The sequence below is a fragment of the Podarcis melisellensis genome, assembly GCF_964234715.1.
Source record: "Podarcis melisellensis genome assembly, chromosome: 3".
NCBI lineage: Eukaryota > Metazoa > Chordata > Lepidosauria > Squamata > Lacertidae > Podarcis > Podarcis melisellensis.
Window position 1 is genome coordinate 24,697,363 of NC_138530.1, and position 26,201 is coordinate 24,723,563.

The 26,201-nt window shown below is 43.4% G+C and overlaps 1 protein-coding gene across 4 annotated transcripts in view; it reads left to right on the top strand.

Moving 5' to 3' along the window:
- The window catches only part of HHAT (hedgehog acyltransferase), a 190,088-nt gene that overhangs the window by 50,910 nt on the left and 112,977 nt on the right, over nt 1–26,201 (top strand). For all 4 annotated transcript variants that reach the window (XM_081904132.1, XM_081904131.1, XM_081904134.1 and 1 more), the window contains one exon: nt 13,473–13,623. In XM_081904132.1, coding sequence (XP_081760258.1) covers nt 13,473–13,623 — 151 coding nt within the window. The remainder of the gene's footprint in view (nt 1–13,472; nt 13,624–26,201) is intronic.

Genomic DNA, 26,201 nt, shown 5'->3' on the forward strand with positions numbered 1-26,201 from the left:
GTACGTTTCCGAGCACGATTCAAAGTGTTGGTGCTGACCTTTAAAGTCCTAAACGGCCTCGGTCCTGTATACCTGAAGGAGCGTCTCCACCCTCATTGTTCAGCCCGGACACTGAGATCCAGCGCCAAGGGCCTTCTGGCGGTTCCCTCATTGCGAGAAGTGAGGCTATAGGGAACCAGACAGAGGGCCTTCTTGGTAGTGGCACCCGCCCTGTGGAATGCCCTCCCATCAGATGTCAAAGAGATAAAGAATTACCTGACATTCAGAAGACATCTTAAGGCAGCCCTGTTCAGGGAAGTTTTTAATATGTAATGCTGTACTGTTTTTAACACTGATTGGGAGCCGCCCAGAGTGGCTGGGGAAACTCAGCCAGATGGGCGGGGTATAAATAATAAATTATTATTTTTATTATTATTATTATATGGTGGATTTTTGAAATTGATGGTGGATCACAAAACTTTTTCAATCAGGTGATCATTTGATAATGTAAGCTTAAGCTTACTTTTTTTGGTTTGGTTTCTGGCGCTTAGAAAGAAAGAAAGAAAGAAAGAAAGAAAGAAAGAAAGAAAGGGGAAGGGAAAGTAGGGCATTCTAAAACAAGTCTAATGTTAATTAAATGTGGTAGTAATGCACAACTTTGAATGCTTACCTTTCTGCCCAGGCTTTCCCTGAGCCTCAAATTGCAAATAGCAGAACAGAACAAGGAATGCTGTTGTTGGTCATACCCAACTCACACAAAGCTCTTTATATAGACCAGGTGTAAGGAACTGGATGTAGCTAGTGGACTGGATCCTTTCCTTCCTCATCATCTCATCCCCATGGGCAAAGTTTGACATTTGGGCAGAGCCACCCACCTGCCAATTACCTGATGTCACAAAGATGTCAGGTGACCCGTATTTTGTCCATGCCGGCGTTCAGTTGATCGTGAGGACTTGCATATGTACACAGAGTCAGTGAGCCCTGGTTCTAGCTCAGGTGGCCCCTAACACTAAATGTGATTCTTACTGAGATTCTGGCAGGGGTGCCAACTTGCCCCCCCCCCCCACATTGAGGGGGCCCAGCATCACGTGACCTGTCCCTCCCCACCCGGCAGGCCAGCACTTGCCCATCGGCAGTGGGGGGGGGGGCGCAGAGGGTGAAAATCGTCCTCCATGCCTCCTGCCCCACCTGGCAGGCAAGCCCTCACCTGTTGGTGGTGGGGAATGGTGGCCCCCTCAATATTGGGGGGCTTTGCCTCCTGCTCATAAATATTGAGGGGGCTGAAGCCCCTTCTGCCCCTATAGTTGGTGCCCCTGGATTCTGGGAAGGTTTGAAATGTATGGAACCTTCTTTAGGCAGGAAGAAGCGGGAGACTGCTCAGCCTCATCTAGTATGAAAAAAATGTAATGCAATGTAAACCTGAAGGCAGTGGAGATAGATAACATCATAAGTAAGTAAGTAACTAAGTAAATACTAAAAAAACCCTAATCTGTGAGGCAATTGAGGATTAACGAGGGTTGTATACTTTTGTAATGGTTCATATCTCTGCTTAATCTGTTATTTTTTGAGGACTGAAACTGCATATGTTAAAACTAGGTCTTTTACGAGATGGGAGTGGGTGGCTCTTTGGTCTAAACCACTGAGCCTCTTGGGTTTGCTGATTAGAAAGTTGGCTGTTCAAATCCATATGACGGGGTGAGCTTCCATTGCTGTGCCTAAGCTCCTGCCAAGCTAGCAGTTTGAAAGCACAGCAGTGCAAGTAGATAAATAGGTACCGCTGTGACGGGAAGGTAAATGGCGTTTCTGTGCACTCGTCACGGTGTCCCATTGCGCCAGATGTAGTTTAGTCATTCTGGCCACATGACCTGGAAAGCTGTTTGAGCGCCATAACCCCATAGTTGCCTTTGACTGGACTTAATTGTTATGGGGTCCTTTTTTTCTTCTTGAAAAGATAATAAATTGAAAACAACCACGTGGAATCTGGAGGGTTTCTTTGTGGTGAGAGCAGTATCTATTTTTCATGTGAAGCCTTTGTGTTCATCAGTTTCATAGAATCATAGAATCTTAGAGCTGGAAGAGATCCCGAGGGTCATCCCAATATTTTAAAGAGGCAAATGGCATCAATCAAGGGTGTGTGATTATTATTGGGATTGCAACCGGAGGGAAGGGGAAATTTAACCCTTTCTGTGCTGTGGTCTTGAGGAAGGTACTTCCTCTGACATTGTTATCTTCATTTGCACCACTGATAGGTGTTCTTTTAATGCAGGAAGCATCTTCAGAGGTGGAAGTTTCCTCAGGACCACAGAAGCAATGTGTTAAATCCCTTCAATTTACAGGACTCCTGGAAGCCATTGTGATTATTCAGGATAGGTCACTCTGCCTGCTACAATCCTGATATTGATGAACATGCCCGGTTGATGCTATTTGCATTTTAAAATACCTTCACATAATTCCATCTTGTGCGGTCCTCAGCCTTTTCAGCATAGTGTTTAATAATACAGGGGCGGGCACACAGGATTGTGTCAAGGAATAATTGAGCTGATGTATGTGAACTGCTTTGCACACTGTCATGTGCTCTATAATTGCTAAATTTTATTGCTGTTTAATTTATTATTGTCAAATTAAAAGTGGAGCTTGATTCTAATTGTGTCTAAGAATACTATCTGTAGCTGGTGTGTTTTAATTTGTTGCTGAATAATCCAGAAGATAAAGTGAGAATTGGGTGAGTTCAGGTTTAAAGCTTCCAGTGTTTTGTTTTTGAACATATTAGTGTCTGTGCATTCATCTACATACTAATGGAAAGTCAACAAAGGAATCTGTTTTGCTCCTGTTTGGGGCTTTTTGGTGTGGTATTATTATTCTACAAGATAAGGAGGAGGAAGCAAAATATTTGGCATCTTGCATTTGAAAACAGACAACACAAAATATAATTTAGGGTGCTTAATGAGATGTTCCTCCCCAAACAAGGGACAAGTGAGGACTTCATAAAAAGTATCAATAGGAATATATATATATATATTATTTAAAAGCCCTCCAGCAGGTGAAACGTAGCTATCCATGCAGAACATTTTAAAGTCTGTAACAACTGTTGAATAGTTCACGGCTTGGTGCTTGTTTTTCTCAAGCCTTTTGAGATTATCTTGACTGGAGAGAAAAAGCTGCAGTGTTTTCTGTGCTCTTGGTTTAAGCTGCTCATTACTGGCAGACAAGTCATCCTTGGACTCAGTTCAGGAATGGGCTTGGTGAACAAAGTTGTTTTCCTGAAATAACTACAAAAAGTGTTGTTGTTTTTTTTAATGCCAAATTCAGAAACCCTTCCACTACAACCAGATTAAATTTCCAAGAAGCGTTCAAAGGATATCCAGAATGCCCATTATTACAAAGATGTAATAATATCAATACTAAGCAGCTGAAGCCCAGAGGATAGATCAAGGGGAGGCATCAATAGACTGTCTTTAGCTATGTTGCATTCTGTTTCTGATGCGACAGATTTCAAGACTGAAGATTCATATAAAGAATGCTGCTACAAGCTATGTTTCTCATCTTTTGTCTAGTCTGTATCCTCTAAATAAGTGGAAGGTTGCTGAGGGTGCATCTGTCATGATGCGAAGGAGTACTAGCACAGCGAGGCAGTAGGAAAGAAAATTGCATATCTTGATGATACTTCTTCCTCACTCTTCGAAGCCAATTCAGATTGGTGGTTTATTATGTAGGATGTATGTTCAGGGATTCAAAAACCCCGTAACCCATTCTGCCTTTAATAGTTGGATCTGGCAACATCCTCCTGGGATGCTGTGGGCAGAAAACTTTCCCTGACTTTCTGACAATTAGGCACTGTAAACTGGGGTTGTTGTTTTTTATGTACTTGTATTTAGTTTCCCCCTTGAAAAAGGGCTCTAGCCTGAAGCGTGTTGGGCTTGATATATTTTTCCATGCACTTTCTAGATTCTTCCACGAATAGGGCTTGGTGCCTCCCATCTTCTTTTGTGAGGTAATCGCAAAAGGAAACATTGGAGCCCACCCCAAACACTGACCCATGGTTTAAAGATAATTTACTTACTTTTAAACAACTTTGCTTTTCATTGTTTATCAAAATGTGTTTCCCTCTCTGCTCCTGCATTTGAGGGAAATTTGAAGGAGCTTCCAGTATGTGTTTTTTTGAAAGGAGAAAATTAGCTTTGAAAGACACACAGCAAAAATTACTCCTTCCTTTTTTCTTTCAAGGTTGGATTTGGAAGAGCAACCCATAGCGATAAAGGAAAACTCACTCATAAAATCTCAAGTCTATACCCACTTTTCAAAAGAAGATACATGGCAAAGAGGCTCACAGCACTATAAACTAGGCAGGGGGTGAATCAGTCGATTCCAGTTTTTCTCAGTTACTCATTTTTTTTTCAGTTTTAAGTTCAGCTTTACACTTTTTACATTGCTACCCTGTGCTCTTTTGTGAAGAGTGTGAGTGTGTATAAATTTTATTAATAAATGAAAATTCATTCATGCAAATTCATTCTTCCTCATGAAAATCTGTCAGCGTTTTAGCGCAAAATTTTCCTAACACACACATTCCTGCAAGCAAATTACCTTAATACAGTGTATTTTTGTATGATATTTCCACTCATATGTGCAGACTTTGACTAGTGAATGCATTTTTGTGCAGGTTGCTTGTGAACACAATGGGAGCTTGCTTATTTATTTATTTACTTATTTATTGCATTTCTATCCTACTTATCCAAGGAGCTCAAGGTGTTGTACACCCTGTTCGCCATACAACTCCCGCAAACAGCCCTGTGAGACAGGTGAGGCTGAGACTAGATCAAGGTTACCCAGTGAGCTTAAGGGCTGCGTGGGGATTTGAATCCTAATCCAGCTACAGCATTTTAACAGCCTGAGCTAGCCTGGTTAGTTCCCTTCCTGCTGGAGCCCAGAGTGCCTCATGGCTGGTTGCTTGAAGCAGGCCCAATTCTACCTCATGCACTTGGCCGTGGAGCTCCCTTTCTTTCTTTCTTTCCCAGTTGCAAGAGGAGAACTCTCAACAGCAGTTTTTATCCCAGTAAGCCTCTTTCTAATGTCAGGTCGCTTTTCTTACCAGGGGCATCTAGATAACGCTTATCAAGGCTGTTTAAAGTTGAAAGGATACCTGAGGATGCGTCTTTCGCTATACAAACGCTTCCCATCCATTTAGCTCCCCCGAGGAGGCCCTGCTTTCAGATACCATCTATCAATTGTGTGAAATCAGTCAGTGAAATTCCTTCCCCAGCAAACCTGCCTGAGCTTGACAGTTACCGGCCTCTGGAAGGAACTGGAAACACTGCTCTATTTAGGTCTCCATCCTCTGCACCTGGGATAAGCTTCGCTGAACACAGTGGAGCTTCTCTGCAAGGTTACTCGTTTGACTGTATTAAAGTGTGGTGCTTCGTGATTATTTTGCTCTATAGGCTTTCATTTCTTTTCATAATTCTTCAACTGCATTTTGCAAAAGTGACATTAGCCGTCTTGGCTTTCCTGCAAAAAGGGGGGAAACGCTCTTTCAAATGAACAAATAAAGAGATCCCTTGTGGAGAGAGGGATTGGATTTGTCCAGGGAAGGCAAATATGGCAAAGTATCCCCGTATCTTTTCCTGGACATATCTGTACTGTTTTAGGGGCAGAAGCAGCTGTTTTCAGCTGGCAGTTTTGGAGGGCTAGCCTAGCTACATCAAAAAGGATATGGTTTCCCGACACCCTGTTATATTGGAAACGAAGCAGCTTGTTAAGCCCTGGCTCATAATCTTTTACTTGCTTCTGCCGATCAATTGAAGCAGTGCATAGAATATTCCCTTTTGAGAGGAGCATCTCTGGTACTAACACAAAGATGACTCAAGCAGGTGTGCCAACAGCCACTTGCTAAATAAGGATGGTTGGAATTGTAAGTAAATTATTTAAGGACCAACGCTCTTGTTTTGAACAGTGCTTGTTATGGTGGCTGCTGCTGCTGCTGCATGTATTGCAGGAGAACTCTCTGGAGAGAAAACATTAACATGGAAAACTTCAGAATAGTTATCTATACACAGCTACACATAAGGAGATGTATGTTTTCCAAGGTAGTTTGGTTATTAGCCTTGATGCTAAATGCAGAACTGGCCCAAGGCGGTTTGGTGCTTGAGGCAGAAAATCCAAAGGGATGACCTCAAAGTAAAAAAATAGGATCATTTGGTAAATAATTAATGATTAACTATTTCGTGCCACAGATTTCCTGCCCAAGGTCATGAGCTCACTTTGCCTAAGTCCAGGACCAGCCCTGGATAAACTAGAATTGTGGTTTGAATTTTTTTAGTGACCTTTTCGTGCCCAGAAAGTGAACGATGGGAAACAGTTAGCACAATAACTTTCATTTTTATCAGTGTGCGCATGCTTTTGAGAAATGAACAGGAGAATGAATAGTAGAATCTTTTAGCCAAATACAGTGACAGTCGCAGTTCATGGATTACAAAATATATTTGGAGTCTTTCACATATATCTAACCCTTTAGAATATGCTACAGTGGGGGGAGGGGACACAGGATCTGACTGGTGGGCAAAGCACTCAGGCCACTTAGACCAGTCAATCACCTGACACCATTAACATCAGCTGACCCAACTTCAAAGGAAATAATCGGGAGTGCACTCTGAAAGCGCTCCGGATTCCTCCCTTTCTTTCTTTGTTGCCTGGTTGGACCTCAAGCCAGGTTGAATGGAAGATCTCTACTGAAAGGGACTTGCACTTGGCACCTGTCAGCTGACTGGCATTGACTGCAAATCCCATTGGGATCAGGAAACTGAATGCAGACATTCTGTGCTGCACTGTGTGGGTGGTATTGAGGCATCTAATTATAAGCCTGCATTTTTATCAAAGCTTATATATTTCAATCAAGGCTTGTATTTTAAAATGAGCTTAAAAAGGATTTTCAAATGTTTCATGCCAGGCAGAAAACCTTGGCTATCCTCCTAGATAAGGGGCCCCCTTGATTTATAGCAGGAAAAACAAATTCTCAAAGTCATAAAAAAAGGGAATTACATACACTGCCCTTGCAGGTTGAGAAAACACAATTAGGAATGGGCAAATAGTAAAATGATACTATGGGCCTCTCTTAAACCTTGAGCTGTATTTTCAAAAGCCAGGAGCAAATGGGGAAAAACATCTAGCTGACAGAAAAAAGAGAGCATTTTTGGGAAATCTTTAAAAGCTGTTTTCTACTGAGTTCCTTTTTACTTTACAAAGGTTTTATTCTTTTAAAAGGCTACCTATGATAATGTATGAAATATATTAGCTTAAATATATTGGCTTAAATGTAATTATGCAAAGGATTTAAGAAATGCTAGATTCTTAGAGTCATATTGCAATAGGAGACCAGAGGGGCAAATGAGCCTAGCCCCCCTTGCCAGACAGGAGACGCCATCGAACACTCCTGATATATAGTTGTCAGGCATTTGTTTAAAAGACCCTCAAATGAAGGAGATCTTTCAATGATGATTAACTCAAGATCCTTGAAGATAAAAATTTAAGATTAACCATTTGTTTTAGAAGGCAATAGGGCAAGGAGGGCAAGAGGTGAGCTGGTAATTAAGATTCCATGTAAGATATATTATTACTTATTTGTCATTTATATATAGCTCTTTGTCTCCCTTATAAGGATAGAAGGAAATGGGTGTATCTATTGTGATTGGTTCTAGCAAACAACCAATAGGAATTTCAACCAGGCTGATTGGACAGAGGCAGCCACAGGAGGAGCAAAGGGGGCTGGATTAAGGGAATATAAGTGCTGGCCAGAATGGCAGGAGGCAGGCCAGAGCTTGGTAACCATATACCACTGAGCCTCTCATTTATTTGTCTGACAAATAAATTAATATTTTAATTTCTCTATTGCTGCGTTGAATATTTCATTCCAGCTAAGCGTTAACCACAAGCAGAGGTGCTACAGTATTAAACTAAGTTTTAATCAGAGTAGGCCCACTGAGATTAAGGAACATGAGTAAGAGAGGTCCATTCATTTCAATAGGTCTCTTCTCGATTGACTACCACCCAGGATCTGCATCTGAAGGGGAGAACAGGCTTGAACAAGTGTGCTTGCCACAGCTGGTGTGGCACCTGTCATGGAATTCCACTCAGAGCAAAAACTTAAACATGTTGCAAGATTCCCCAAAAATAGACCAGAGGCAATTGTATTTCATCCAGCAGAGCTTTACTGCTACTGAAGGCAAATGAGTGTAATGGTCACAAATCCAATACATTCAGGATTGACACTGTCCATAAGAAGTCCAGTTGCAGCAGACTTAAACATATAATAAGTCTAAATCTTAACACTAAACATACTATGTACAGTACACCACACCAGAAGGAAAAGAGATAGAAAGAGAAAGTGAAACCCAGGCTCCTTCTGGCCCTACATTTATAGTCATCATGACCTCGACAGAAGAGAGAACAGAAGAAGTTTAAACCAGCTGTACTCAGCTTCTCTGAAGGAATAACCCAAACATTGTGAACCTTCTGCTTTCACACAGAGAAGCTTCCAGAACCCTCCTGAATTAATTAGAATAGGAAAGATCTCTGTACATCAGATCAATACTTTCTGCACTAAGAAATGCAAACTGACAGCATCACCCTCTAGCGAGTGAGATGTGCGGAGGGAAGGGTAAGCAGTTGTTTGGTGCTCCACAGCTCCAGATGTGGGAGAAAGGCTAGGGGGTTCTTTGATAGCAGAGTGGAAAAAACACCCCAAGACCCGTAGCCATGCTGCCCTTTCCTATTCCAGAGCATGAAAGGTGGGTGAGGGAGAAGCATTGGCTATCACTACTTGGGTGCATTCTGCATCTTTGGGAAGGAGGATTCAACTATGCGTGTTCCTTCTGGCCTTTCCCTCGGGAGACAGCGGTGGTGGTGGGTTGGTGACTCAACTATTTGGCTTAGCCACCACCATTGCTGAAAAAGCAAGCCTGCAGTTCCTGTAGTGAGTGGTGTTGCCCAGCAACCACTACAGCAATATTTTGTGTGAGGCAAAGCGGGCAGAGTTAAGAGTCGCGATTTTCCCGCTTCTTTTTGGTGGCCTTCATGGGTGCCAATGTGCGTGCAGAAGCCTCAGTTGTGAGGAATGTAGGGATGTGGGAAGCTGGTGTATGCGAAGTCAGACCATTGGCACATCAAACTTAGTACTGTCAACACGGGCTGGCAGTGACTCTCCAGTGTCTCAGACTGGGGACATTCCCACCCCCTACTGGAGAATCTGGAATCATTTCCATGCTAAGCAGGTACCACTAGGCTACCACCGTTCCTCAAGTAAAGCTCACCAAGGTCAGTGAGTGTGTATGCTCAGGATTGCATGCTAAAATATTTCTAACTGTGTGATACTTTTCAAAACCAACCATAATATTTATATAGTGCCTTTGAAATGTGCAAAGTGTGTTTCTCCCTCTCAGTCCCAAACCCACCACATTATCAAATAGATTGAAAATACAGTGGTACCTCGGGTTAAGTACCTAATTTGTTCTGGAGGTCTGTTCTTAACCTGAAACTGTTCTTGACCTGCAGCACCACTTTAGCTAATGGGGCCTCCCGCTGCCGCCGCGCCGCCGGAGCACGATTTCTGTTCTCATCCTGAAGCAAAGTTCTTAACCTGAGGTACTATTTCTGGGTTAGTGGAGTCTGTAACCTGAAGCGTATGTAACCCGAAGCGTATGTAACCTGAGGTACCACTGTACTATGATACCCCTTTAAACAGTCACAAAGGATCCTGGGAGCTGTAGTTTGCCAGAAGACCCCCGCCTCCATTTCCCTCACAGAGGTACTGTCCCCAGAGTTTCCTGGGAAGAAGAACTAGTTTTTAAACTGCTCTGGGAATTGTAGGAATTCACAGAAAAGCAAATGTTCAGAACTGAATGTTGGGAAGATTAGGAGCTCAGAAATTTCCACAAAATGAAAGGCAGTTGGCAGGCTTTTTTTCTAGTGTGGTGGGGTGTGGGCAGCTTAAAGCACATTTTTTGGAACACCCGCTATAAAAGACCAAGAGAATTCTGGACGGACAAGTAGAGCAATGTCTGTAATAACACTGAACACACCAGCTATTGACTTTATATTTAGGGCACATGAAGATTTATAGCCCTTTGAGGGTAAATATTTATCTCCCAGATCAATAGTTCTTGATTTCCGCTGAGCTGAAAATCAATATTTGCTTATTATACCAATCCAAACCTGGAGGTCCCAGCTGAGATTCTGGAAGGAAGTGTGACATTTCTGATGTTTTCTTACACCTGCTGTGGTTCATAAACTAGAATGAGTGAAGGAAGAGGTTTTAACATATTGATGCTCTATGTGTATATATGAGAGCATGTTTTACTCCTTGAAGAATACGACTTGAAAAGGGAACATTGCTTTACATTAAGCAGACTCCAGTGTGGTTGCAATCAATCTTTCTATGTGGGAATGTGTCAGGGATCCTGTCCTGGGTGGCTTACTGCAGGTCCAGAGATGACTGCCAGTTATGCTAATGAACCATGAAGAAATTTTGCTTTCCAGCTGATTCTTGACAAAATCATCTTAAGATCCATGTTTATCACCGTGGCCACTGGGGACTCAGCTGTACAGCTGCAAATAAAACATTTTCAGTGTGTTGTAAAGTGCATTATGGTCAGGGGTCCCTTTACCTTTTTAAAGTGCATTATACAAATGTGACACTAGATGGCGATGGTGAGCTATGGAAATCTTTTATATATATATATATATATATATATATATATATATATATATATATATATATGCAGGTTTTGGTGTCCTCGGGTGTCTTCCCGTGTAAAAGTTGGGGTGTCTAGGCGACGTTTCGACGAGGTCTCACTCGTCATCTTCAGGCTGGTGCTTTCGGCTTCTTGTTACTGGAACAGAGCAGGATCTCAGTGTTTGAGTTCCTATAAATACTGTTGAGGGGGTGTGGTGTATAGCCTCCAATGTTCTGGGCAGAGAGGAAGTTCCCAGGCTAGTGTGCCTTTTCTTCTTTTGTTCCTTAATTACTTGAGGGATATCTTGAGTGATTTCTTGAGTGATATCCTGAGTACCACTTAGGTGGGTCATTAGGTGTGGATTAGTTGCTAAAGTCTTTGTGTCTTGACCTCTTGAACTTTGTGAAGAGTTTTTCTGAGAAGATGGCTGTACTGCACTTAGTTGTGCTCTGGCTTGGCTTCGTGTATAGGGGCGAGCTGTGGTTTTGTGGCCTGTGTCAGCCAGATCTGTGTAGGGATTGCAGGGGGGTGCAGCATCCGGAGGTGCCACCATGGTTTGGCTACTGGATGGTGTCTGTAATTTATCTGTGGAGAGGGTCTGGGTTTGGGTCTGGTGTGGTTGATTGGTGATGGCGTTCTGTGTGCCTCTGGATCTGGTGTCAGTTTTTGTGGGGAGGGCTAATTTCCAGATGTCTGGCAAGCGGGATGTGTCGTCACGCTTGTTCATGTTGTGAGGGTGTTTCTCTATCTCGATGGCTTCCATGATTATTCTCTTGTGGTGATGTTCCATGTTAAAGAGCAATTTGGAATCTGCAAAATTAATTTCGTGTCCTGTTTCTTTCATGTGTTGGAAAAGAGAGGAAGTTTTTTCTTTTTTTTTGACGGCATTCTTGTGTTCTGCGATACGTGCATTTATTCGTCTGTTTGTTTGTCCAATGTACGTGGCTGGGCAGACTTTGCAGGGTATTTCATAGACCCCTTGGTTTTCCAACTGGATTTTATCCTTGGGGTTTCTGAGGATATTGGCTATTTTTTGGTTGGTGCAAAAGGCTGTTTTGATATTGTGTTTATGGAGGATTTTGCTAATTTTATCTGTAGTGCCCTTGATATAAGGAAGCCCTCCCCACAAAAACTGACACCAGATCCAGAGGCACACAGAACGCCATCACCAATCAACCACACCAGACCCAAACCCAGACCCTCTCCACAGATAAATTACAGACACCATCCAGTAGCCAAACCATGGTGGCACCTCCGGATGCTGCACCCCCCTGCAATCCCTACACAGATCTGGCTGACACAGGCCACAAAACCACAGCTCGCCCCTATACACGAAGCCAAGCCAGAGCACAACTAAGTGCAGTACAGCCATCTTCTCAGAAAAACTCTTCACAAAGTTCAAGAGGTCAAGACACAAAGACTTTAGCAACTAATCCACACCTAATGACCCACCTAAGTGGTACTCAGGATATCACTCAAGAAATCACTCAAGATATCCCTCAAGTAATTAAGGAACAAAAGAAGAAAAGGCACACTAGCCTGGGAACTTCCTCTCTGCCCAGAACATTGGAGGCTATACACCACACCCCCTCAACAGTATTTATAGGAACTCAAACACTGAGATCCTGCTCTGTTCCAGTAACAAGAAGCCGAAAGCACCAGCCTGAAGATGACGAGTGAGACCTCGTCGAAACGTCGCCTAGACACCCCAACTTTTACACGGGAAGACACCCGAGGACACCAAAACCTGCATATATATATATATATATATATATATATATATATATATATAGCATTTTCACAACGTTTTTTTATACGTGTGTAGATTCCACCCAGGTTGGGCTTGTGATCAGAATCACCGAAACAGTTTGTTCTGTTCCACACTTAGCTTTTCCTGAAACAGTCCTTCAAGAGAATAGGGAGTGGTTTTGCTGTGGAATCACAGAGGGCCAGAACATCCATCCAGAAAATGATGGAATCCTTAAGACAGAGTTCTGAAAACATTGGATTGTATCCAATGAAGTTTGTCCTATTTGCACAAGAACTTCTGATTGCGCAATGGAACTCACTGATCCCTTCCTCTCTCCTCATGCCTGTCCCGTTTGACCTGGAAGGTATCTGTTTGGGAGGTGGACTAGAGGGAAGGGAATTTCTGTTGCACAAGCAGATTTCCTTGCTTGAATGGGACAACTTCATTTCATACAACTGCACACAAGATGATCAAAGGTCTGGAAACTGAGCCCCATGAGGAACGGTTGAAGGAGCTGGGTATGTTTCGCTTGCTAAAGAGGAGAATCAGAGGAGATATGACAGCCATCTTCAAATATCTACAAGGCTGCCACACGGAAGATGGAGCAAGCTTGTTTTCTCCTGCTCTGGAGAGTAGGACTCGAACCAGTGGCTTCAAGCCACAAGAAAGGAATGCCAAAGGAAAAGTTTTGCTTCAACCTGTTTCATAGGCACAGTTGGTGTACATGTTCCATGCATCAGAATCATAGAATTGTAGAGTTGTAAGAGACTCCGAGGGTCAACTAGGCCAACCCCTTGGAATGCGGGAATATGCAGGTGGCCCATATGGGTATTGAACATGCAGCCTTGGTGTTATCAGCAGCACGCATGCACATCTACAATTGATTGAGGCAGAAAGAAATAATAGACACTGTACACCTTAATGATGTATATTTGAACTATATGACCTTATTTACGGGGAGAGGGAAGGACAATGAATATTAAAATAATGACTTGAATATTCCCGCCTTGCATTCTTCTCAGGTGGGCTGGCGTTGACTCAGGTCCTCTTCTTTTATGTGAAATACCTCGTCCTTTTCGGTGTTCCTGCACTTGTCATCCGAATGGATGGGCTGAAGTCTCCCGACTTGCCACGCTGTGTGAGCACCATGTACAGTTTTTCCGGAATGTGGAGGTTAGTTTTGCTTTTTATTGCAAAGGTTTACTGCCGATGGAATTTTCGCGAAATGGCTGCCTGGCATGTATGGGCTGTGTGGCCTTCCGCCTGTGTGCCACATGACACATTGCACCTACGAGAGAACTTGCAAATTGATAAGCAGCATTGCGTTTCCATTCCTAACTGCTTCTCTTTCTAATCTTTTGAAAAACGCCCTTCCGTCTAATAATTACTTTTCTCCTGCCACAGAGGTGAAGAGAAGGCTGCCTTTGGGATGTTCATCATCTTAATGATTAGAATTGGATCTAAACCGCTTAGCTCCACTGATCGGATAATTATTTTCTCCCCACATCTTTATGAAATACGATTCATTTTTCATTATTGTCCCCCCTGAAAAAGACACTTTGTGTGGAAAATTCATGCAGGGAAGGATAAGTAATATTTGATTAGGTGATCCTGCAGCAAAAGTGTTGAGGATGATCATTTTCACTGTGCTTTTTGGAAGGTAATGGGCTTGCTTCAGAAAAAAAGTAACTTTTAGAGATGCCTCAAAATTTTGCTGATTTCCATAGGCCTTTATCTGGTTTTGCACCTCCAGTTGGGTTTTTATTAGAAATCTAATGGTCCTTGGCAGCTTTTGAAGCAAGGTTTATCTGAAAGGGGTGGGATTACAATCTCTGTAGATCAGAAATGCAGCCTAGGTTCTTATTCTTATTCTTAATTAGTTATTAAATTTGTATATGTGTTATGTGTGTGTGGTGATAGGAGCTGTTATTTCTGCAAAGGATTTCATTTCTGTTGATCAAACCCAACTCTTTCAGGCTGTTTTCACCATCCATGGGTGAAAATATTTCATAGCAGGAATAAAAGTCTCTGTCTCTCTCTGTGTGTTTGTGTGTATTTTGACTGAGAAAAATGTGTGGTGAAACGGTTAAGTAACATTTCTGCTCTTGCTTGCAATCTCTCAAACCAGATTATTATTATTTTTAAAAATAAAAATAATTGAAAGTCTCTCTCTCTCACACACCTTGCATATAAAGTCTAATTTGGCCTTAAGGTATTCATCTTGAAAATTGTTTTTAACTGTGCTTAGTACAATTCTAGCTATGGAAATTTGGGAATTATGACTTCTATTTCAGTAAATCCCCTTATAAGAAACCAAACTGTCTGTGCTTCTCCAATAAACAGGTTATAGTTATTATGTCTTAAGGTGCATTAGTCAGTCTCCTTCCATGAGACTCCCCTCCTTGCACCCCTCCTTGTAATAGAGAAACAATGTTATCTGTTTCTTAGTGTTTAAATAGCAATAACCTCAAACAATGCGGTGTTGTCTCCATTGATTTTGATGAGATATTGTAGGAAAGACTAATAAAGGGTAAAAACTTTTTACTGAAGCACTTCTGTCTTTGCCTTCTGTGGTTTTAAGGAAAGAAAGAAAGTAATGAATTCTGGGAGAAAGAGAATCATTAGAGTGGCTAACAATGGACCCATTTAAATTAAATTTGCTGTTTTGAGACTCCTCAATTGCTCTTGTTTAATTATTCCAACTGAAAGGCAATTTTTGACAACCTTCCTCCTGATGACTCAATCACTTGCCAATCTTCAATCTTTGAACTGGTTGAATTTTGCAACCACCTCCATATGAACACCACAGTTGCATTCTGAGCTGTTCTGCGGGCAGTTCTTTGGTTTTGAAGAAAATTTCAGGTGTTGCCATGTTGGTGTGAAGGGGATGAAATGTCTGAGCAAGCATCTTGAAATTATGTATGTTCTGGCATAAACGTTGAGGTAGCTAGTTCAAATGTTAACCCTCAACCACAGGAGTGCCAAGAAAAAAATAATCACAGGAAGGAACAATACGTTTAAAGCAGTGTCGTACCACTTTACTCAGTCATGGCTCCCCACAGAGAATCTCGTGAACTGTAGTTTAAGTGTGTTGAGAAGACCTCTCGTCCCCTCACAGAGTTGCAAGTCCCAGAGTTCCTTGGGAAGAGAGATTGACTGTTGGACCACCAAAGGGTGGGTTTAAAAGGGATTGTTCAAAGGCTATTAGTGGCTACCACCCATTATGGGTATGTTCTGCCTCCATAGTTGGAGGCTCCATAGTTGGAGCCAGTGTGGTGTAGTGGTTAAGAGTGGTGGACTCGTAATCTGGTGAACCGGGTTCGCATCCCCGTTCCTCCACATGCAGCTGCTGGGTGACCTTGGGCCAGTCACACTTCTCTGAAGTCTCTCAGCCTCACTCACCTCCCAGAGTGTTTGTTGTGGGGGAGGAAGGGAAAGGAGAATGTTAGCCGCTTTGAGACTCCTTCGGGTAGTGATAAAGTGGGATATCAAATCCAAATTCTTCTTCTCTTCTTCTAAAAACCACAGGAAGGGATAGTAGGTTTGTCCTCAGGTGCTTGTGGGATTCTCACAGACATCTGGTTAGCCACTGTGAGAACAGGATAGTGGTCTAGATTGGCCATTGTCCTGATCCAGCAGCCTCTTCTGTCCTTATTTTTCATTCAGCAGACATATTTTTTATTGCTGTTTTGTCCTGTTACACATAGCAAGCAACGCCTGTCCAAAAAAATTAAATGTGATATTTTCGCAGATGGGATTTTGTGTGTATGTGTGTTTTTGAAAATCAGTTCATGCCGAACGGAGTTATGAAGAGTTACACGAGGAGCAACATCTCCCATGGCTACCGGTGAATTATGGGTCAATTTCAATTATCTAAGAAAACCTACCCAGCTTGCCCTCTGCTTCTCTTGAATTATGACTCCTTCATGCCCTTACAGTTAAAATAATGGATCACGGCTACCCACGGGGTAGAGAGATATTTTATTTGTCCGCTGCCTTTTATAGGAATTTGGTCATCAGCGATGGAAGGCAGAAACAGAGATTTCACAATGAGAGCGTAGTCTGGGCTATTGCAGGTGCAGGTTGCTCAATGGAACTTATTTCAATTTGAAATGGAACTTACTTCAATATCAGAAAGCTTTGGAGGTGGCAAGGGATTGCACTGCCCTGGGCTTCAAACTGGAAGGCCACAAACAGAGGACAATACAGTGGTGCCTCGCAAGACGAAATTAATCCGTTCCGCGAGTCTCTTCGTCTTGCGGTTTTTTCGTCTTGCGAAGCATGGCTATTAGTGGCTTAGCGGCTATTAACGGCTTAGCGGCTTTAAGAAAAAGGAAAAAAACTCGCAAGAACTCACAAGACGTTTCGTCTTGCGAAGCAAGCCCATAGGGAAATTCGTCTAGCGAAGCGACACAAAAACCGAAAAACCCTTTCGTCTTGCGCGTTTTTTGTTTTGCGAGGCATTCGTCTTGCGGGGTACCACTGTAGTTCTGTTTGGGCATTCAGCCTGATTGGGGGTGGGATGCTAAACATGCATGAAGGCCAGGCATGCATCCATACATCTATGTACCCATGTATCCATGCACACACACACACACACACCAGCTCCACCAGCTCCTGTACTGTACATTGGACAACCCACCTGCTTCTGTTACCTGTGTGTGTCTGTTGCAAAGACCCTGAAGGGAATTTTTAGGGGGGAAAGAGAAACTGACAGAAAACAAAATTGACAAATTCACCCATCTTTAGCTGTAAATCAGGGGGAAAGAAGCACAGCAGGAGAAGTGCTATTTGACACTTTTGCCTCTGGGCACTTTCCGAGTCAAATTCTCTTTCCTCAAGCATCCTTTTCCGCTTATGGGAGAAATGATATATGAGAGCCTTATATTTTTTTCTGTGGTTTTCCCCATGGGAGAGAAAGCAACTCAGAGGTGGTGGTGGTGGGAAATAAATAAGCCTCCTCCCTCCACCCACCCTTCCTCTTTTCTGGCTTTTAGTCTGCTTGGGCGGATTTCTAGAAACACCATGAACACATCACTAATATGGAGTTCCTTGTAGTCTGAGCCTGAGTTGACCTAATGAGTCGTTCCTCCCACCCCAAAATACACACAACCTTTTACTTGCAGAAAATAATTTTTTATTCTGTTCTGAAGCGCTCACAAGTGTATTAGAACATCAAAGTTGTTAATCCTATATAGCGTGAAAACTGGCATTGTTGAAGTTTTCGAAATCCCTAAACACAGCTCCCTCCAGGCTCATGGCGATTAAGAGATTATCCGGCTAGAGGCAGAAGTGTTTAATAAATTGGAAGGCGTTTGCATTGCTGTTTTGGCTCTGAGTAGCTTCACATTTCGCTACTCGACTGCAATCAGTTTGGACTGGGATCCTCTTCACGGGAGTGGAGAACATGTTGGGACTGAAATTCTAGCAGGTATGTGGGGACCTCAGTCACTGATTCTGAATACAAACAAAACAGGAACTGATGGAAGGTGGTAGTTGTGGTGGTGCTTGGGTTTGAACTGAAGCAGGTAGAGTATATCTAGTGCAATGGCCTGAGAGCCATATTCCCCTCTGGGCAATCTTCCAAGGGCCACGTGTCAGTGGTGGACAGAACCAGTGGCAAAAGTCTGTACTGTAGTCTAGTTTCTCCTCCCCCTCTCTCCGTCAGACACATCTTGACAGGCAATTTCAGATTTCAGTGGTACACTCAAGCTAGGCAAAAACATCTATCATCTATCTATCTATCTATCTATCTATCTATCTATCATCTATCTATCTATCTATCATCTATCTATCATCTATATCTATCTATCATCATCATCTATCATCATCTATCATCTATCTATCATCTATCTTACACTGAGGAACATATACATACATACATACATACATACATGCATGCATTATAGAATAGAATAGAAAAGGAAAGTAGTAGAAATGTTAACCTAGCATACTCGTGTGTGTGTGTGTAAAACTGTACCCTGCCAGCAGCAATAACAATATTGGCATCACGGTAACAACAACAAAAACCTATACCCCCACCCTCTAGCCAGTGGAGAAAAATAAGAACTTGAGCACCAACACACACACCCCAACTCAGCACATCAACCCAGTTTTTGTTTGTAGCTTCCTCTGTAGTGGTTCCTTTGCTGGAGGTCAGTAACAACATGACAATATATCAGTAAACATTTATTTTGCATGTGCAAAGTGGCAACCCCAATGCGGAAGTCACTACAAAGGCAATGCAAGCATAGATACAGCAGTGTAAACTTTATCAAACTCACCCCTTTGTTAAATAGCCATAAAGCCTCGTTTCAGCCACTAACCAATTAGCAGTTTACACTTTTTCACATGCACAGTCAATCCCCTGTGTTGCTACCTTATTTTCAGGCATCAGCTATGCACAAAGTGGTTAATCTGCAGCTCTCCTTGAAGACCCTACAGCGTGACTTGTTGCCTTCTCCTTCTCCCAATGTCTCCCAATGTTCTCTTATCAGTAACATAGCTTGCTTGCTCCCTTTCAGTCATATCAAACATGGCGTTGTTTTCTTCCCACCTAGCAGTTTCTGGGACACGGGTGGCACTGTGGTGTAAACCACTCAGCCTTGGGCTTGTTGATCAGAAGGTTGGCGGTTCGAATCCCCGCAACGGGGTGAGCTCCCATTGTTCAGTCCCAGCTCCTGCCAACCTAGCAGTTCAAAAGCACGTCAAAGTGCAAGTAGATAAATAGGTACCAGTCCGGCGGGAAGGTAAACAGTGTTTTCGTGCGCTGCTCTGGTTTTGCCAGAAGCGGCTTAGTCATGCTGGCCACATGACCTGGAAAAACTGTCAACGGACAAACGTTGGCTCCCTCTGCCAGTAAAGCGAGATGAGCGCCGCAACCCCAGAGTCGTTCGCAACTGGACTTAACTGTCAGGGGTCCTTTACCTTTAACTTTAGCAGTTTCTCTTCAAGACAACATAACAATACAATTTAACTCTTTCTGTCTCTTCACCCTCTCCTCCAAGAAGTCCAGCATCAAGGCCAGGTGTGCTGTAAGTCAGATGGTCTGAGAACTCTTCTCTCTTGCAAATATAGCAGCAGGCAATACAAAGCAAGAAGAGATGGCAAAAAAATTACCTGTTCCAGCTGCTGCTTCACCCTGGCGGTGCAAAGCAGGGACTTTAATAGAATCAGTGGTTTTCCCCCCAAGGGGTACTCCAGGGTACGCAGTACCAACAGCAACTCTTTTTTGTTGTTGTTAAAAAGTGTGGCACTTACTGTGACAACTTCATGGTGAGTACTGGCACCTGTTTTTCTAGAAAAAAAGCACTGCACAGTATCATAAAATTGTAGAGTTGGAAGGGACCACAAGGGCCATCAAGTCCAACCCTCTGCAATGCAGGAATCTTTTGCCCAATGAGGATCGCAAACCCACGACCCGAAGATTAAGTCTTATGCACAACTGACTGAACCATGATTTAGGTAGCAACACTGAAGGTGTATTTCCAAAAACCAGATAGAAGTGGAATGTAGACACATATTTTTAAAAAAGCTTTTTTTTAAAAAAAGAAAAGTTTTGAAAAATATATTGAATTTGCCATAAGCTCACCATCACTATCTAGTGTCACGTTTGTATAATGTGCTTCAATCGCACTTAAAACATAATATGTGCAGCTGTATAGCTGAGTGCAGACAGGCCTCAGCGTCCCCATACCATGGCAAATGATCCCACCACCCCATAGTAAAGGAATAATTGCTAATCCTGTGGAAAGTGGCAGAGGATTTTGTTTTGCTGCATCAGCACTGGGGCTGTGTTGCTCTTGAACTATTTTAAGAATGCTTTGCAAAAGGTGGAAAATAAGCACCTTAGCCCTTCTAACGTTCTGCTAATATGAGGGTTGTAGTGCCTGGCACGATTTGCTTTGCACAGCACACCTAATTCTGACTTGCATCCCATCTGCAGCCGTCTTCATTCCCTGATAGCTAACCAAACAGCCATTTCTTTACCCCCCCTGGGAGTTATTCAGCAGCTGAAGCTTGAAAGGAAAGGAAGGGCAAAGACAAGCTGACACTTCCTTCTCCCTTCCTCTGTGTGCCAGTTTCAGAAAGGCACCACTCTGACGTTTCCTGTCTTCTGATTTTCTGTGTGGTGGGAATATTCCACCCCCCACCCCTCGCACTGTCTTTAAATTAAAGGAAGGAATCCAAGCAGCTGAATCAAGTAAATATTTCAAACTAATTGAGGGCATTAGAATCCTGCTGACTCCACCCCATAGGAGCAGGCTTTTCATTAAAGCCAGTTTTAATGTTGCAAAGCTCTTCCAAACCTAGCTGTTCCACATCCCGTTCCTCTTCAAAGAGTGGATGGTCCCTGAAGGTTCCTTTTGTCAAGCAGGCCTGGGTTTGAAAGAGACACCCGTGGTGCTGAGATATTCTAGTTTCAGGGGCTCAGTCCATCAGTGAGTAAGTGGCTGCTTTTGAAATCCAAACTTAAAAGCCTAGATGGTCCCTACTTGGGGGAACTGAATGAACTATCAGTTTAAACAGCCTCGGAAATGGCATGCATATTCTTGCAACCCTACATAAAACATCTGTCAGTCCTCGCTAAGCAGATTCTCTCACATGTTTTGGCTTTGCCGCCTAGTTCTGATGGTGCATCTGCATCTCATGTACCTATCCTTGTGGTCCAAATCCAGTCTCCCAAACTCCTTATACAGCGGTATCTCTGGGTAAGTACTTAATTCGTTCCGGAGGTCTGTTCTTAACCTGAAAGTGTTCTTAACCTGAAGCACCACTTTAGCTAATGGGGCCTGCTTGATTCTCATCCTGAATCAAAGTTCTTAACCTGAAGCATTTTCTGGGTGAGCAGAGTCTGTAACCTGAAGCGTCTGTAACCTGAAGCGTATGTAACCTGAGGTACCACTGTATGTACAATAGTCATGTGTCCTCTGTTTGCAGGGCTGTCTGGTCCAAGTTCTGTTGTTATTAGCATCCCTGTGTCTCGAGAGACAGTAGAGTGCACCTCCAGGGATGAAGTCAAACCACAGCATTAGCAGCTGAAGTGACCTCTCCGTTGCCCAGACGACAAGACTCTCATTCTTGGCCTTACTGGTGTGGTCCAAAGGAAAACAGGGCAATACGTTTGACACCAACTTGGTTGCAGGAGTTGCAACACCCAACCACCTTAGGGACTCCACTCTGGATTTGTGTAGGGCTTTGTGCTGGGCCCGGGGGTTAACCCGAGACATACGGTCCAGGTCCGGTCCCGAATCCAAGGATTCAGCAAGGAGTCAGTCCAACAGGGCCAAGGCAGGAAACCAGGCTAGGTCGGGCACAAGGTCTCGGGCAGGTCACAGCAAGCAGCAATGTTGCTCCCACAACCTGGGGCGGGGTCCGGCAGCCTTTTATCTCTGACAGGGTAATGGCCGGTCCTCATCCCCCGGTGACTCACCTCCCTGTCTCACCCAAAGGCGAGCACTCCTCCTGCGAGTACTCAGGTCTCGCCTTCTCTCAGACCTGAGTCTCTGCAGCTCGGGAGACATCGGTGGGTTACTAGACCCAGAGGCCGCCTCAGCCTCTCCTGACCCAACTGGTAGTGGAGCAGCTGTACGTGATTGCCCAGCAGAGGGCAACGAGGTAATCCCCGTATCTGGAGCCAGGGCAGGCTCAGGCCCCTGACTCAGCCCAGCTGGTGCTTGTCCACTCAATCTGCTGGAGCCTTTCTTCAAATGCAAGGGAAGTCCCTAAGTCTGGGTCCCTTCTCACTCTGCCATTCTGTGATTCAATATTTTCTAAGTTCAGTTCAATGATAAAAGTATCAGAAGGCGGGGAAAGGTGGGCCTTTGCTCATCAACAGTAAGTGGACTGAGTGACTACCTGATCATGGTATGGGATCTAGTGATGGAAGGTAGGTAAAGGTAAGGCAAAGGACCCTCCAGCTTCTGCCAACCTAGCAGTTCGAAAGCATACCAGTGCAAGTAGATAAATAGATGGAAGGGCTGTAGCTCAGTGGTAGCGTATCTGCATTGCATGCAGAATGTCCCATGTTGAGACTTTGGCTTTTCTAGGTAGGGCTGTGTATGTAACCCCACAGAACAACTGTTGGTCAGTATATTCAGCACTGAAGTACGTGAACCAAAGGTCTGACTGTGAACTAAGGCAAACTTCCTTGGAAATCCACTGAAAATGCGAGTAAAAGTGACATAAGAGTTTATAAAATTATGCATGGCATGTCAAAAATGGGTTAGAGAAAAGCTTTTATCGTGTCTCTCATAACACTAGAACTTGGGGACGTCCAGTGCAGCTGAAAGTTGGGAGATTCGGGACTGAGAAAAGAAAGTACAGTTGTATCTTGAATCCCAAATGCCTTGGAAGTCGAATGTTTTGGCTCCCGAATGCCACAAACCTGAAAGTGAGTTTTCCTGTTTGTGAATGTTCCTGCAGCCAATCAGAAGCCACGTTTTGGTTTCCGAATGTTTTGGAAGTCGAACGGCCTTCCGGAACAGATTCTGTTCGACTTCCGAGGTACCACTGTACTTTTTTATGTAGTGCATAACTATGGCACTTGATCCCACAGGAGGCAGTGATGGCCACCAACTTGGATGGTTGTACAAGAGGATTAGACAAATTCATGAAGGAGAAGGCTGTCGAGAGCTACTAGCCATGATGGCTTTGAGGCAGCAAGGCTTCTGAATACCAGTTTCGGGAAATCACAGCAGGAGAGAAGGCTCTTGTGTGTGAATCCTGCTTGCTGGTTTCCCCACAGGCATTTATTAGAGTTCAGGGACACATTTCAGCCACTCAAAAGCACACAGGGGGTGAAGCAGGACCAGTTAGTGGGCACAACCTGGAAAAAGGAGTGTGACCTGGGCAGAGTTTCAAGGACCAGGTAGTGAGGCCTAGAGAACCGAATCTGACCCCCATACCTGATGTTCCTCGTCCATTCTGTACCCTTTTACTCCACGTTCCCCTGCCAACTGAAGTTCAACTGGTGCCCATGCCAAACGGGGAGTTGCAGAGTTGCGGCATCAGTTTCCTGGGATGCCCTACTGATAGAAGAAGGAGTTGCTTTCTGGCTGCTCCTAAAAATATGGCATTTTAATGTCAGCTTCTGCTGGTGGCTAATAGCTTGCTCTGTTGCCTGCTGTGCTAATGGCTTCAAGCTCTTATTTATCTGAGGTGCATATGTGTGGATAACTGGTGCATTCTTGTTGTTTTTTGTTACCACTTTTGTGTTTTGTTTGTTACTGCTTTTCTTGTATGATATCTGGGATTATGCTTAACTTTTTAAAAATATTGTTGGCCAACACTGCTCACTGATTGATTGACTGAGTACTGTTGGCCTCTTTGAAGTTCCAGCAGTTGAATTCCATCTGCATTAGTACTACTTGAGTGGTATTAGGACGGACTGCTCCTTCCTTCCAAAACAAATAAAACCACGGCGTGAGTTTCTGGCCCCGTTGGAATGAATGGGCAAGAATCCCGCAGACTTCACTTATGCCAGAATTTCATGGCTAGTCTGTAACACTTGATTACTTACCCATTAAAGTGGCATTATGGAGGCCTTGCAAGTCTCATAATGGGAAGTGTTTGGCTAAATGAGGTTTCTCAATCTTTATTCCATTCAGGGCAGTTTTGTTTTTTCTTTTACAAATAGTGCCAGTGTGTTTTACTGGTTAAAGTGTTGGAATGGGATTTGAAGGACTTACATTAAAATCCCCAGTCAACTGTGAAGCTCACTGGGCTTTAGCCCAGTCACTGTTGCTCTCAGACTAACATATCTCACAGAATTGTTCTGAGGATAAAAAGAGCAGGACCATATATACTACCTTGAGCTGCTTGAAGGAATGGCAGGGCATAAATTTCAGGTCACCTCACTTGGTTTATGTGGTGGTGCACAACTCTTCAATTTTAGGAATATGCCTAGCTGAAAGACTAGTGTTTTTGGTTTTTGTGTGTGACAGTGGCATCTTCTGCAACATGGTGATGTTTGGTGATGTTTTGTGTGCTACTTCTATCTAGCCATCTTATTTCTCTCTGTTTCTCATTTTCTAATCTTAAATTCAGATCTCCACATTTCTGCAGCAATGTGCATTTTTAAAATTTTCGACCTTATGAAAAGTTGTTATTTAAGGGTGAATTTATCCTAAGAAACACATTTTTTAAAAAATATCCAGTTTGGAATAACATACACATTTCTGCAAGCAATCTACCCTGGTATAATGCATTTTTTGATGTTTTTTCATGTTCATTTTTATACAAACTTCCCTCCTAATTAATGCATTTTTGTAAACATTTACTGAGTGGAGAACTGCATCGCAAAATTTGAAGAAGGGCACTTTTGACCTGGTGGAGGCTAAGCCAGTTTTGTTTCCCAGTTAACAACTTGGCCTACCATAAAGATAATATAGTTTATACCTTACATTTAACGAGCTGCACGATACAGCAATAATGCTGCTAAGCCTACTTTCAAAGGGGCTGTGGTGATAAGGAATTGCATGGATGAAATGCAACTGTTGGGAAATGGCTTGAGGGCACCTGCAACACAGTTGGAGCTGACTCATCATTTCCTACGGCCATCTCATAAATGCAAACTAATCACAGTTTTGCACATGCTTTGACTTTCAGATGTGTATGTTATTGCTATTTCAGAGTAGGGTGGAGAGGGCTGTATTTTTTTATTTGCTGTTTGGCAGTGTGTGTGTGTCCGTGTGTGTGTTTTTTTTAATCAAATGGGTTATTGCTACCAGTAGAGCGTGGACATTTTGCATGAGGGCGTTTGAGTCTCCCCCAGGTTTGGGGTTTATTTTTGTATGTGGGGATTTGTGTACGACTGTGTGCTGAATACCAATGTGGAAGTGACAAGCAAAGGAGAAACAGCAGGCTTTTGAAATAACTGCCAACAGCCCTCAAGAAGAGTGAAGTATCCTCTTGGGCAGGCTTCGCCAATCTGGTGCCCTCCAGATGTTTTGGACTGCAGCTGTGTTGGCTCAGGCTGATGGGAACTGTAGTCCAAAAAAGGGCACTAGATAATATAATCATAGAATCATAAAGGGACCCCCCAAGCTAAGGTTACCAGGTTTTCTTCCAAAGAATCCGGGGACCCTTTTTTCTTTTGAAAAGAGAAAAAAAGTTAAATTTTTTTAATCATTTTTTTTAAAAAAATAAGAAGTAATATCTTCTCTTCTGGGTCTCCTCTGCCACGCAGCCTTCCTCTGGAAGATCCTCCAGCCTGACCTCTTGGAGCACTATCTGCCGTGGAGTAGGCCTGGGTCGGGCCTGGGCTCGGCCACATGTCCTTGCCCTCTCAGTGCTCTCTTACCTCTCCTCAGTGGCGGTGAAGGAGGTGAGGACAGGTGACCCCACCTAGACCCGAAGTCACCCCCCCCAACCAGGCCTCAAAACTGTCCAAAATTCCTTTTGTCTTCTAAAAACCCCAAACAGCTTTTCTCTGCTCTTCTCTGCTTCTCTCACAAGATGCATAGGAAAAATGTTATTCTTTTATCAGTACGAGAAGGCTTCAAAAAGCTAATGAATAGGCTCTGTCATTGCCAAGAATACTTAAGCCTGAGAAACGAATCTTATCTCATTCAGTTGCAACATCTTTGAACACTCTGAAACCCTTTGACTTCTCCCCCCCCCCTTTCCTGGGAAGAGTCAGAAGACAGGAGCTTTCTGTCCATGCTCAGAGGAACTCATGGGGCAGGACTCCTGAGGGAGGAGAAAGGGAAGGGAAGGGGAATATATACTCTGTGCAAATGACTGTGAAC